This window comes from Sinocyclocheilus rhinocerous, unplaced genomic scaffold, assembly GCF_001515625.1.
Source record: "Sinocyclocheilus rhinocerous isolate Xijiao unplaced genomic scaffold, SAMN03320098_v1.1 scaffold2670, whole genome shotgun sequence".
Taxonomy (NCBI): domain Eukaryota; kingdom Metazoa; phylum Chordata; class Actinopteri; order Cypriniformes; family Cyprinidae; genus Sinocyclocheilus; species Sinocyclocheilus rhinocerous.
The window spans coordinates 361,743-375,017 of record NW_015647012.1 but is presented as its reverse complement, the minus strand read 5'-3'; the positions used below and the strand labels follow the sequence as shown (position 1 = coordinate 375,017).

The 13,275-nt window shown below is 37.3% G+C and overlaps 1 protein-coding gene across 4 annotated transcripts in view; it reads left to right on the top strand.

Moving 5' to 3' along the window:
* The window catches only part of LOC107708230 (bcl-2-like protein 13), a 15,300-nt gene extending 2,031 nt beyond the window's left edge, over positions 1 to 13,269 (top strand). For all 4 annotated transcript variants that reach the window (XM_016512405.1, XM_016512404.1, XM_016512406.1 and 1 more), the window contains exons 3-7: positions 3,925 to 4,026; positions 4,116 to 4,272; positions 4,558 to 4,630; positions 4,734 to 4,862; positions 11,518 to 13,269. In XM_016512405.1, the coding sequence (XP_016367891.1) occupies positions 3,925 to 4,026; positions 4,116 to 4,272; positions 4,558 to 4,630; positions 4,734 to 4,862; positions 11,518 to 12,399 (1,343 nt within the window). In that variant the 3' untranslated portion in view covers positions 12,400 to 13,269. The remainder of the gene's footprint in view (positions 1 to 3,924; positions 4,027 to 4,115; positions 4,273 to 4,557; positions 4,631 to 4,733; positions 4,863 to 11,517) is intronic.
* The last annotated feature ends 6 nt before the right edge of the window (positions 13,270 to 13,275 follow it).

Sequence of the window (13,275 nt, the reverse complement as noted above, 5' to 3'; positions counted from 1 at the left end):
TTACTGACAAGATGCGCGTTAAATATCGCATGCGATTTATCGTGCAGCCCTAGTCTGGCCGGACACGGCATCAGCAGTATGTGAGGGGCGTAACATTTCCGTCTCATGCTTGAGGTATTCGGCCAATCACAACGCATTGGATAGCTGGCCAATCAGAGCACACCTCGCTTTTTCAGACCGATGAGTTTTGTAAAAATCGACGCGTTTCAAAAAGGCGGGGCATAGAGGAGAAACAATAATGTACAGTATGTGGAAAATAATGTGTTTTTTTAACTTTAAACCGCATAAACACATTTCATTACACCAAATACACAAAATAATGTTCTTTTTAGCAGCATCATATGACCCCTTTAATCTCAAAACAATGACAAAACTTTCAATGGTATGCTTGTCTCGCCTATGCAAGAAAACAGGCAGCAGTTGTATATTGTAGTGCAAGTGCACGAAATCACATTTTTAATGTACATGCATGGAAAAAAAGTCTTCTGCTTTATGCAGTACAAAATTATTTTAGAAGTAATGGGACTGATGCAAAATTGTAAAAGTTTTGAAAAGTTTTAATAAAAATATTCAGTTGTAACAAATAGACTCTTGAATCTTTCAGATAGACTTATGAATCATTGATATGGGATGATATTAGACTCAAAATGATTACTAGATGCACGCACAATTATCCATGTACTGCATACATTTTATACATGTATCTTACTAACCACAAACAAATGCCTTTCAATTTGAGTCTGGAATTCGGGATTAAATGATTGTGCAGTGATTTGTACAAATACAGATATGCTTGTGAATAAAAATTTTCTGTTCTGCATTAATATATCATAAATTGCTCATCGCAAATGTGCGTCACTACACTGAAACAAATGCTTTTCAACCAGTGTCTGCAGAGTTAAGAATTACACTAATGTGCAGCATTTTGTTCAAATAGAGACATATTTCTGATTAGCTATGCTGATTAGCCGAAGATACATGTATAAAATGTATGCAGTACATGGATAATTGTGCATGCATCTATTAATCATTTTGAGTCTAATATCATCCCATACATTGAGATGCATTTTCACAAAAGTCATGTACATACCACAGTGAACAAATGCTGCCTTTACATGCTATTTGGAATTTCTTACTTTCCAATTCTAGAATCATTATTATTATTTTGTTGCGTTCAAGTGCTATGTTGTCAGAAATAATAGGAATCACTGAGGACACCAGGTTCATTCTTGTCTATTTCTTAGGGAAATCTTATTAAAACCAAAATGAATTGAAGATATTTAATCATTAATCATTTGAATAAAATCGAGTCCTGTTTGTTGTCAACCATATAAACATTACCCACACTATTGTATACATTAACTGTGCTGTCTAGATTGTCAGCTTGTGTTTTCGCTGTGTAAAATACATTCAATATGCATCTAATGGGGTAGATTTTATAAACATAAATGTACATGTCTGTATCAGCAAGAGAAAGCAGTGTAGATGTGAGAAAAAAAACTAATAAAAACAGTCACTACAGCAATAGTTCTCTCCTCTTGCTCTAGCACCTCTTATACTGTCCATAGAGCTGTTTTGCTGAGAATCTGGGTTGCTAACAGCACCATTACAGTTCTAGAAGTGTTTGTCTACAGTTGCTGAGGTCACATTCCTGCTCCAGGAATCTCCATTTTGCCCTTGAACATGGACTATAACTCAAAGTGCTATATACAGAGTGTCGTAACTAGTGTAATTTGATTGAAAAATTACTGTAGGTATTGCAAGTAATGCATTAACAAATCCTTCAGAGTGCATGTGTTGTCTATACTTATGTCACAGTCCATATACGGTTGGCCAATTTGGTCCTGTTGGTATCATTTAGATGTCATTTGACCAATTGCCGAGTCCATGGCAGTTTGTTTAGAGGAGACATTGTAAGGCGGATTCTCATGAATATTGACTTTTACGTTCTTTTATTTAGTCCTTGTGGAGTTCAGAAGCGAATGCAAAGTTTGTCATTGAGAGTTAGTCTGGTTGACTTCAACACAGAGGATGGTATGGGCTTAAGCTGCCTGTTGGAGATATTGGAGCCTTGGGCATATCAGCGGTTCAATGAGGAATGTCCTATGTCCTGCTCTGGTTTTCATTCAGTCAGCTTTGAAAGTAGCTTCTGATCCCTCTTTCCACTCGACCCGCTCTGCACTCTGACAGACTGTCATGTGCGATCAGCGTTGGCTTGTTCACATGCCACTGTTCAGAGTAAAGCTTAGCCTGAACAAAACTGACCAAAGACCGGCCCGGCCTGGGAAAGTCAATGTGATCTCCCATCAACATTTGTTAATGTTGTAAAAGGCTTTATTGTCTGCTTCATAGTCATTTTATACACACTCTCTCTAAATCAGTTTCTTTCCCTTTTCCTGTAGTCATTCACTGGATCTGTGTAGTTGAGAGAGCTGAAAGCCTGCACAAACACTAAATAATTCACCAGTGTATGAATGAATAGCCACGCAATGGTTTAAGGCACCACAGAAATGCCAGTTGTATTATAGCCACTATGTTACAATATTGTTTCTAATAATGTATTTGGAATATAATACAGTAAATGTGGAATAATCAAAATTAATTTAAAAGTACCTGGACACATGATAATTTTTTTTGGGGAAATGGTCATAAAAACAGTCCTAATTTTCTTTTTGCTATTTACATATATTATCTGGAGCACATGATATGTTGTGACTTTGTTCAAAAGTGATGAGTTTGATGATAAATGCATCTATTGGATTGTTTAAGGGTTATTAAAGTCAATTAATATTTGGATAAAATGAGTGCATCTGTGTTACACTCCAGTCAGTTTCACCTTTAGTTTCTTTTCCACTTCACCTTTTTTAGGTTCATCAGTCATGTAGAAAATTATTCAGCTGAGGATTTTAATAGCTGGAGTTTTCTGACTAGTTTTGGCTTAGTATATTTGCATCAAATTCAAATAATCAAGATTGCTTCAAAAATTCAGGACTTGAGATTAGCAAAATATTTAAGGAACTGATGAAATTGTAATAATGCTTACACGTTTGAATAAAAAAAACAAAACAAGGTTACTACTTTAAATGTAGTAATGTAGCAAAAAATATTTTTGCTCCAAAAGAGCCTCAGATTCCATCTGTCATTGTATCTTGCATATTATCTTGTCTATATAGATTTACAACTTAACTCTTTTTTTCCTTAAAAAATAAAATAAAGAAATAAATAGGTAAAAAGTAGGGCTGTGCAATATATCGAAATATCGCAAATGTACATATCGCAATATGCATATCGCTACAGCTTGCAATATTTGGGGCCATGAACAAAAGACAAAGAGAAAATCACTCACTGCTCTTACCTAAATAACTTTTGTAGCTTAAATAAGAATCAGTGCATATTGAATTCATAGAGTATTACACTAATGTTAAAATGACATTTTTATGTAATGCTCGAGTAAAACACTGTTCACTTTCAGAAGTTGTTGTAGGGGTGCTTTCTTATTAGAATCAGAATCAGAATGAGCTTTATTCACCACTTAAGTGTGCGCAAGCAGGAACTCTTGGTACGTACATACATACAAATAACCATATATATATATATATGACACAATATAGTTATAGAAGTTCACAGAACTGACTCGGCAACAGCTGAGTAAAACTGTTTCAACTGAGCATGTGGCACTTTAAGCATTATCGCATCGCATATCGAATATCGCATTATTTAATGAGTTATCGCATATCGCATTTTTCTTCAATATCGCACAGCCCTAGTAAAAAGCATTTTGGTCATACTTAACCAGGTAAATGATAACATCAAAATACGAGACATTATAATTATTTATAACAGTTATATATCGGTAAGGTCTGCAGGCAAAAAAAAAACAAAAACCTTTTTTGTGATTAATAGATATTTTATGATTCTGTGCAGGAGAGAGCCATTCTACACAGGAAGTGGAAAGAGAGCGGAATAGTAGCCTGAAGAAACAGATTGAGAATGAAATGAAGCAGCTGGAAGAGGAAATTGCGGCCTGCAAGATATTTTTTGTTATTACACTGTAATTTCATGATAAAATGAATCTGGATCATAGTTTAAAGTCATCTGCCTCTTTTTCTGCTCAGCTTTTTCCAGGACTGGTTTTGATCAGCTCATATCCCCAGTGTTCAGTCCAGCCAATCCAGAAAGCTCCATAGAAGACAGCCTGGCAGTGCTGGGGGACCGCGTCTCACGGGACCTGGACACACACCTGTCCTCCGCCACTCACACGCTTCTGAGCAGGTCCTTTTAAACGTCCAGGGAAAATTCCTTGACAATTTTAGTAGTTGGAAAAAAGATCTAGCAATGTACTTGGCAGAGGTCTATGCCAGAAAAATGCATTGTGTAAACAGCCTGCACACAGTTATTATAAGTTGGCTTTAAATTAGTTCAAATGACTATTCTTGACATTGAGCTTAAATATTGACGAAAGCTTTCAACATATGTTATGCTGATGTTTTTTCTGAAGAACAAGCAAATTCAGATTAATGCAGAGAAATGTTCATTATGTATGTGCCTCGCGTGCAGTGATTTGGACTTTGAGCACTTCAGAGCAGCGGTGGAGGAGGTATCTTCTCATGCTCAAGGAGGATGGAGCAAGGTAATCCAAAATACTCAAAGCACCCTAAAGGCCATTGGGATGTTTTCACTGAATCGTGAATGTATCTGTCCTTCATTTTCTTATTCTGTGTTACACTGTTTAGGTGTTGGTACCCTTAGTATTGTTACAAGCCCTACAGAATGAGGGGCAGCCACTGGAGGCACTGCTACACCATGGTTTGCGTTACCTTGAGGAATCGCAATCAGACTTCATCATTCAGCAGGGAGGATGGGTGAGTGACTTATAATTGATGGGTGATGTACTGTCTGTAGCTCGACCTGGATGGTATAGCCAGTTTTTTTCCATTTCAAACTTTTTTTCTATCAGTAATGCACATTTCTATGTCTCTTTTTCTGGTGTAGTTGTGCATTATGTGAGTTCACAAAACAAATGCACAGCACTCAATGATAAATTAATGTCTGTGCAACCTATTAGCAACTTATGAAACAAATGACAGTATAAGTGTCTAACTGGGTGTCCCTAAAGCAGTGGTTCTTGACCTTTTTAACTAAAAGGTCCCCATTGTCCCAACACACTATCTGTAGATAAGATATTTTCCCCAGTATTTCTACTACAATTTTGACAAAGTTGCTTGTTTTTAATCTCTTTTTATAAACTGAAACTCTAGTTATTGAGAGGGGAAAAAAATAATTTCTTGATTTCTTGCATTTTTTAGCATTTAAAGTTAAATTATTTTAATTTATCATTAATATTATGAATATTAATTTTATTGATGATAATATATTAATTATAATAATTCATCTTGGGGGTTTGCTGAGGCCCCCTGGTTGAGAACCACTGCCCTAAAGAGGTGAAGGTCAGTTAAAAATACAAAACTGGGGAGGAATGGTCATTCACTGTGTTTTTCAAGACTCCTGTCAGGAGAGGGAGCCAGAGCTGTGCTCATGTTTTTAACATATTACCTAATTCAGCTGCTGCTGGATAATGCTAGAATAACTTCACCAACACATTGTATGTTGACAAATTATACTTTGTTTAAATTATTTGCTCAAAGTGTGAAGGACTATGTTATCCATACAATCCTTAGCAGTGTTTTTTTTTTAAACTCATTATGTGGCTATGTGATGGCTGAGATAACTTTGTTTAGTGTTTCATCAACAATTTCACCTTCCTCTCACCTTTATGGACAGTGATAACTTTAGGGTGCTTCTGGCAAGCTGTGGTGATCATGAGCATATTTGTTTATGGTACAACTCTTTGCAACTTCACATTAAAGATCATAATAAAAAATTACTCTTTAACTTAATGTTTTGCATAATGCGCACACTTATTCCCATTCATCTTATCAAAATGTAATTGTATGTAATTTGATAGTTCAAACTCAAGATTGATCATTTCGGAAGGCTATCATACCCTCATGCAAATGTTTTATGAGAACAGCTCTTCACGTTTGTCAGATGATGTCGTAAAGCATGATGTAGTTCTTGTTTGTTTATAACATCCTATTTAGGTCACACTGTATCTCAGATGAGGGCCGTCCGTATGAAAGACTCAGTTCATGCATTCTGTGTCAGAAGGATTAATTTAATTAGAGTGCCGTTGACACTGACACAGGGAGGAGGGGAGACCATTGTTTTATACTGCCGCTCAGTACAGGACCACATTCCAGTGATGGAGCGAGAGCTTTGGCGTAGATGATACGGGATGAGCATCTGTGAGAGTTTGAATGCAGCTGGGAGGAGTCTGACGAGGAGGAGACCGTGTGCAAACAAACCAGACCTCCTGCTCAGCAGTTCCAGCCCCATTACTCTGACAGCAACCTTTATCCTGCCTATACTTTCTCTCTCTCATTCACTTTATTTCCTTGTGGTCACTGCTGGAGTTTTGCGCCGAACACAGGCAGGTAGGACAGCTGCTTTCTTCTAGATGTTCTCTTGTGGTCCATTTGCACAAAAATATAAACGTTATCGATTTAAGTCTTTTTGACCGCTTTCTTGCTCTCCATTACGTAATGGCCGTGGCAACAAAGTTGTAAATGGATAATAAAATAGCAAACACAAGAACACTCTCACAAGGTTTAATTCTCCATTTAGTTCTGTCCATTAAATAGGCCAGTCTGTAAATATTTAATTTGAGGATTAACCTGTTTTAGTGTTGAAGTGACTGCAGTTGGAGTGACTTTGTTTGCTCAGTACTGCTTTTAGATGAATATAATTGTGTTTTGGGCAGTCACTGTTTTTTTTTGCATCCTTGAAGAAGTACAATAATTGTTATAGTATTACAAAACAATAAAATAAGCCTTGTTAGTAGAACATGAGAATGAATTTCTGAGTAAATTGTTTGCTAAAACATTCTAGATTGCTGCATCAATATAGTGTCAATTCATGTATAAATGGTTTTAATACGCAATTCATGAATGAGACCCAAAGTCAGTGACATGAATGAAAAGGGATCTTTGTGTGTGTCTATTCTGCAAAACCCAGGGCAAAGCAGCGAGAAGCCATTTTGAAAACTAAAATACAGCATAAGTCAATGACATGTTCCCGCTGAGTCACGCTGTCTGCTCTGATCATGATAACTCCTGTAGGTCAAGGGAAAGCGTTCAGTGCACCACCAAAGGGGTAACAGATACCCGGTGTGTGGGACGTGGGGGACATTTTGTCTTGTGAGTTACTCCACCCCTTTATCCCGTTCTTGTCCCTCTGTCTGCTCTGTACGCAACAGAGTTGGCCTTCAGGGTGTCTGTGTCACATGGCACAGCAAAGATTCTTGAGATGGTATGATGTGATGTAATTTGACTCCTGTTGTGCTGGTACAGACAAACCGGACCAAAGCAGTGTGCCCCTGTCTGTATATCAGTAGGTGCTGAGAGCGGTGCTCAAGTCACATCAGATCGCTCGGCCCGGCCTCTTACGTAACTACATTTTACAGGCGATGTGCTGCTCTCATCACACAAACAGAGGCCTTACGCCACCCCCACACACTCCAGAGATGAAGAACATAAATAAATCTGATAAATCCTCCTATGATTCAGCTGGAGCAAGGCTGTCCCAGTTTGATTGCCTCCAAACTATTCACAGTGCTAGTTGAGATGGTGACCTGTATGCATGACATCTTATGGGAGATTCAGACGAATCTTTCAGCTAGTATCCAAATTTGGTTTGGATTCAGTTTAACAATATTAAGTATTTGCTTGCGTACATTTAGTATATGTTTAGTTGTTTTAAAGGGGCAATGTTAACCCTTTAAGGGTCAAGTCTGTCTGAAAGGCTAATGCTCTGTTTATTAATGAATGAGCAGGCTTATGCGGTGAGTTTCCTCCAGTAGGTTGCATGATGCAGTGGGTAAACTGGTCTTCTTATCAGCAGACACAGTTCAGCATTCACAGTCAAATGGTACAGTATGTGGAAATCCACATGTGTGGTGCACCCTCAACAGACAAGATATGTTTATCTTTGGTGTGGATGCCTTAACAATAGAAACTGCCTTACAAGTGTGTCAGAAGTAGTATATACTGTCTAAAAGATGTCTAGTGTCTACAGTGATTGTGATTCAGAATGTATGAGCATTCACATTTATGGACATTACTGTTCAAAAGTTTAGGATCAGTAAGATTTTTTTAAAAATTAAATTAATACTTTTATTTTGCAAGGATGCATTTATTTGTTCAAAAGTGACAGTAAAGACATTTATGATGGATTTACACAAGATTTCTATTTCAAATAAATGCTGTTCTTTAAATATATTAGAATAGTTATTTTAAGTTGTAAAATTGTTTTTTAATATTACTGTTTTACTGTATTTTTTATCAAAAAATGCAGTCTCTGTAAGCATTAGAGACCCACTCCATTGAACTATACTGGTGTATATTTAGTATACACATTAGTTCTCATACTTATTAGTAGCTCAGTATTACTAAATGGTTATCACTAGACCGGTTGTATCCTCTGTACACCACCCTATCTTCAATATTGCACTCTTGTGTGAATGCGAAAGCATTTGAGTTTGGCAGATATGCGTGAGTTTTTGTCTTTAGGTGAGGGTGGGTACATGTACTTAGGGTGGAGTGGTGTATAGGCACACAAGGCTCACCTAAGAGAACACGCCTTACAGCATAACTTCATTTTTAGACAGTCTCTGGATAGGAAAGCAAGCCTAATCTTGCAGGAAACATTCATCTTACTCCACCGTTCAAAAAGGTATTGTCAATTTTAGACTATGTAAATAGGGTTTTTGTTACTTTTTTTCTTGGGTTTATTTAATCGGCTTAATAAGTAAAAATTCTCAAATCCATCCCAATCTAGTTTTCTGTGATGGTTTCACATGCATTTAAGTAGGTGTCTTTACTTGCCACAGATTATTTTGTGTCATTTTCATTAAAAATTATCACCTGTAAATCAAGTATAATATGTGCAGTGCTGCATAGCTCATTATACACTACCATTTAAAGTTTTGGGGCTGGTACAAATTATTTTTTTTAAATTAATGCTTATATTTTCATTAAATCAATGACAGTAAAGATATACAATTTCAAATAAATGCTGTGCTTTTGAACTTTCTCTTCATTAAAGAATCCTGATAAATGTATTGTTTCCACAAAAATATTTGGTAGAACTGATTTCCACCTTGATAATAAGAAATGTTTCTAAACATTAATAAATGCAGCCTTGATGAAAGCCTCCATAACAGACCTTTCAAAGTAGAATCTCAACCCCAAACTTTTGACTTTACTGACATAACCTGTTGTTTGTTTGTTGTGTTTACCATGCAGATTAAAAAAAAAAAAAAAAGAATTTCTGTCTTAATATATGAATGTTGAAGTGCATATGGTCCACTGGTTTCTTTGGAAACTCTAAAGCCATATGACTATTTAGTTATTTTTTTAGGTTACACGTGATGGTTATCTATCTATCTATCTATCTATCTATCTATCATGTATAAGGCACTGTCACATTCTACTGGTTATGTGCTTATGGTCCTCTCTCTGTTAGCCATCAGATTTGAATCCAGATGCTGGGGTCTAATGTGCTTTTGAAAACATTAATGTGAGACAGGATTACATGTGAAACTAGATGCACGTGCACAGTGGTGGATTACTGAAATCTAAAAGACCAGAAACGGCACAGTGAGCAGAATGGTGTCTTTTAAGAGGAGTAAGGAAGGGGCAGTATATTAAATTTTTTTTGCAAATGAGCAGAAACTAACGTATTTACAGACGATGAGTTCAAATTCAAATAGGCTCATTTTGCATGCTTGACCTAGTAGTGGTAGACATGCAGAACCCAGTGGCATATGCGCACACCACAGCTGTATGGTGATATCATTGTGTGGGTGACAGAGGAAGATAAAGACATGACTAGATAGGAGGGACCCTGGCCAACAGTACAGTGAATAGAGGTGGAGAGTGGATTAACACACTTCCTGCTGAGGTCTTTCCTTATTGTGAACGTTGCCCTCAGGTCTGTCTTTGTGTGTTTTTAAAGAAGATGCTTCATTCAAGTTATTTTAGATAATAAGAACCAATCAACACTGTTTTCAACTTGATTTGCTGTATCTGTTTATGTACTCCTTTTAAAAAAAATTTTTTTTTTTACAGTTTTTGTGCAAGAACTAGGAGAACTGAATAAAAGCTTTTATCAGCCAAATACACTAAAATATTATTCAGTTAATAAGTGTCCATCACTGCAGCTTTGCATTTTAAAGTTGATTTTGTTTAGTCAACCATGAAGTAGAGAGAATTTATTATTAGAGCTGTATTACTCTCACACTCCACTGGGTGGCATAAGAAATTCAGTGACAAATGATGCCTGTCATGGTAAATTCCAAGTACTAAAAAAGACATACTCCAATGATTCTGTTTGAAAGTTGGTGTGTGTGTGTGTTTAATAAATACGTTTTATTTTAACAAGCTACAATACCATTCAAAGTTTGGGGTGGTATGATTTTTAAAAAAATATTTTGATTAAAACTTACACTCATCAAAGCTGCATTTATTTGATTAAATACAATAAAAATAGTAGTATTGTTAAATATTGTTACAATTTAAAATAATTTACATTTTAATATATATGAAAGTGTGATTTATTCCTGTGGTGGCAAATATACATTTTCCTATTACTTCCTGATCCTTCAGAAATTATTCTAATATGTTGATTTGGTACTCAAGATACATTTACTATTATTATCAATGTTGAAAACAGTTGTGGTGCTTAATATGTTTTTAGAAACCGTGATGCATTTTTTTTCCCAGGATACTTTGATGAATAGAAATAAATAAAAATAATTTAAAAAGCATTTATTTGAAATGGAAATCTTTTGTGACATTATAAATGACCTTACTCTGTTACTTTTGATCAATTTATTGCACCCTTATTAAATAAGTGTTAATTTATTCAAAAAAATCTTACTGACCCCAATCCTTTGAATGCTAGTGCACGTTTTTGAAAATAAAATAAATAAAATGAATAATTTTGCATATGAATTTTGGTATTGTAATGACTATACATTGACCATGAGAATGGTCTCCATGAGAATGATTTGTAGACACAGTCAGGCTTACCATATAAGGAAATGCACATATTGCATGTTTTTGTTCCAGTGGTAAAGAAAGGTAATGAGATTAGACATTTGGAATCACCACAGACGGAAATGTGTACGTACATTGCCTTACCACAGGTTTAAAAATGAATCATAAGGATGTGTTCTTATGACTCAGATGTTGCAAAAATAACAATGTTGTGTTCTACGTAATAGACCTTCATTGGAATATTGAGCAACATTCATGTTTTAATATCGATTTCTTAATATTATTATTTTTTTATTTCTCATTTATAGAAGAATAGAATAGAAAGAGTAGAATATATGTGTTTGGAATAAAAAATGATTAATGGACCAACTGATTCATATTTCCACTCTTTACATTACAGGGCACTGTGTTCAGCCTGGATGAAGCTGAGGACCCTGGCGTGATCATAGCCGAGGACAGTAACGACATCTACATCCTGTCAGGTGAACAGGCCTCGGATCAGCTGAGCCCTCCTGCTTCACTACTGACTCTTGGAGATAGCAGTGGGCCAGCTTCCTGGCAGACAGAGAGTCTTCCTGTGTCTCTGACAGGGCACGAGTCTTGGGCGCAGGTTGGCATGATGGACCCAGAAGACTCCAAGAGTCTGGACAGCGCCGAGGGAGTGGCGTTAGTTGAGGAGCAAAGCGAGAACAACTCCTCGAACTCTGACATTGTCCATGTGGAGCGTGAAGATGCCGAACTGCTTGAAGAAGGTGGGGAGACGGTAGAGGAAGGGGAGCTGCAGAGTAGCATACTTAGCGTGCTGGGCAGTGAGAGTGAACTCGCTGCTGTCCGAGAAGAAGCACCAACCGCAGAGTCTGTGCAAACTGCAACTGAGCCGATTGTGGAACCAACCGTGATGGAGATGCCTCCACCTCCAGCCTTAGTAGAGCTAGAGCACCCAGCCGCCCCTGCTGCTGCTACCACCTCGTTCCCCGTGCCTGAGCCTGAGATTCAATCTCAGCCTGTTCCAGCTCCTGTGGAGCCACAATCATCACCCTCACCTGATCTAGAGCTGGAAGTGGTCCAAGCAACCCTGGAGCAGGAGATACTTCCAGAGGTTGATCTGAAGGCCTTCTCCCTGGCCCACGACCTCCCTGTCCCGACCCCTCCTGAGGTGCAGACAAAGTCAGTGCCACAGCCTGAGACCTCTGACCTCCCCGTGCTGCTATACGGTGGTGCTGCCCTGGTGGCCATCGCTGCAGTATTGGCTTTTGGAGCGCTGGCCTACAGGAAGAAGTAGAGAGTCTGTGACTGTCCATGACCTCACTGTATCTCTTGCCCTAATGGAAGCCCTGTGGGTCACAGTGCTGCCACAAGCAGTACTTTATGGGAAAAGTACTCCTCTTATGTGTCATTACATTTTATTTTATTCTCATTGCTTTTATTTGTTGGCTTAGTTCTTTAAACCAGCTTTATGACTGGAGAGGAACTTGCAGGTGCAAAGTCGGGTTTCTTTTGTGCTGTATTAAGGCCTATTCACACTGCACAGACAAATGCCTACAAACTTGTTTGTACATGTTTGTTGGGTTTTGTGTGATCAGTGTGTTACCCCTGTCGGTGTTGGTCGGGGTTTGTTTTCACCCGAGTGAACATGTTCAATCAGTGTTTGTCGGTGTCTGTTGGGGCAGTGTGAACACGAGTTATTTTTCATAAAATTCTAAATCCAACGGCCAACTTGTTTGTTGGTGTTTGTCTGTGCGGTGTGAATTGGCCTTTAGTGAACATAGTAGTGATCTGTTCACTAGGCTGTGACCAAGGTTCCTGGTTTCAAAAGGAACCTTAAGGCTTCTGATTCAGAGGAAGTAAGTTAATTTTTGTTAGTGAAGCATGTTTATTTTCATATATAAATATTTGATTTAATGAAATAGTTTGATTTTAAAACAAGTTTGTGTGAGTGCATGGTTATGATTTTACCTTATCAGAAATGAAATATTAAAGTGCTAAACTTTATGGGCTGTGCTCTTCAGATGGATTGTGTGACTGATATTCTCCCAAAATATATCAGTACTTATACAAAATTACTCGCAACAACCAAAAGCAAAGTCTCCACGCATCCTTGATTCATTTAGACATTCATATTAACCATCTTTAATGTATATTTGCTTTTGTGTGAATC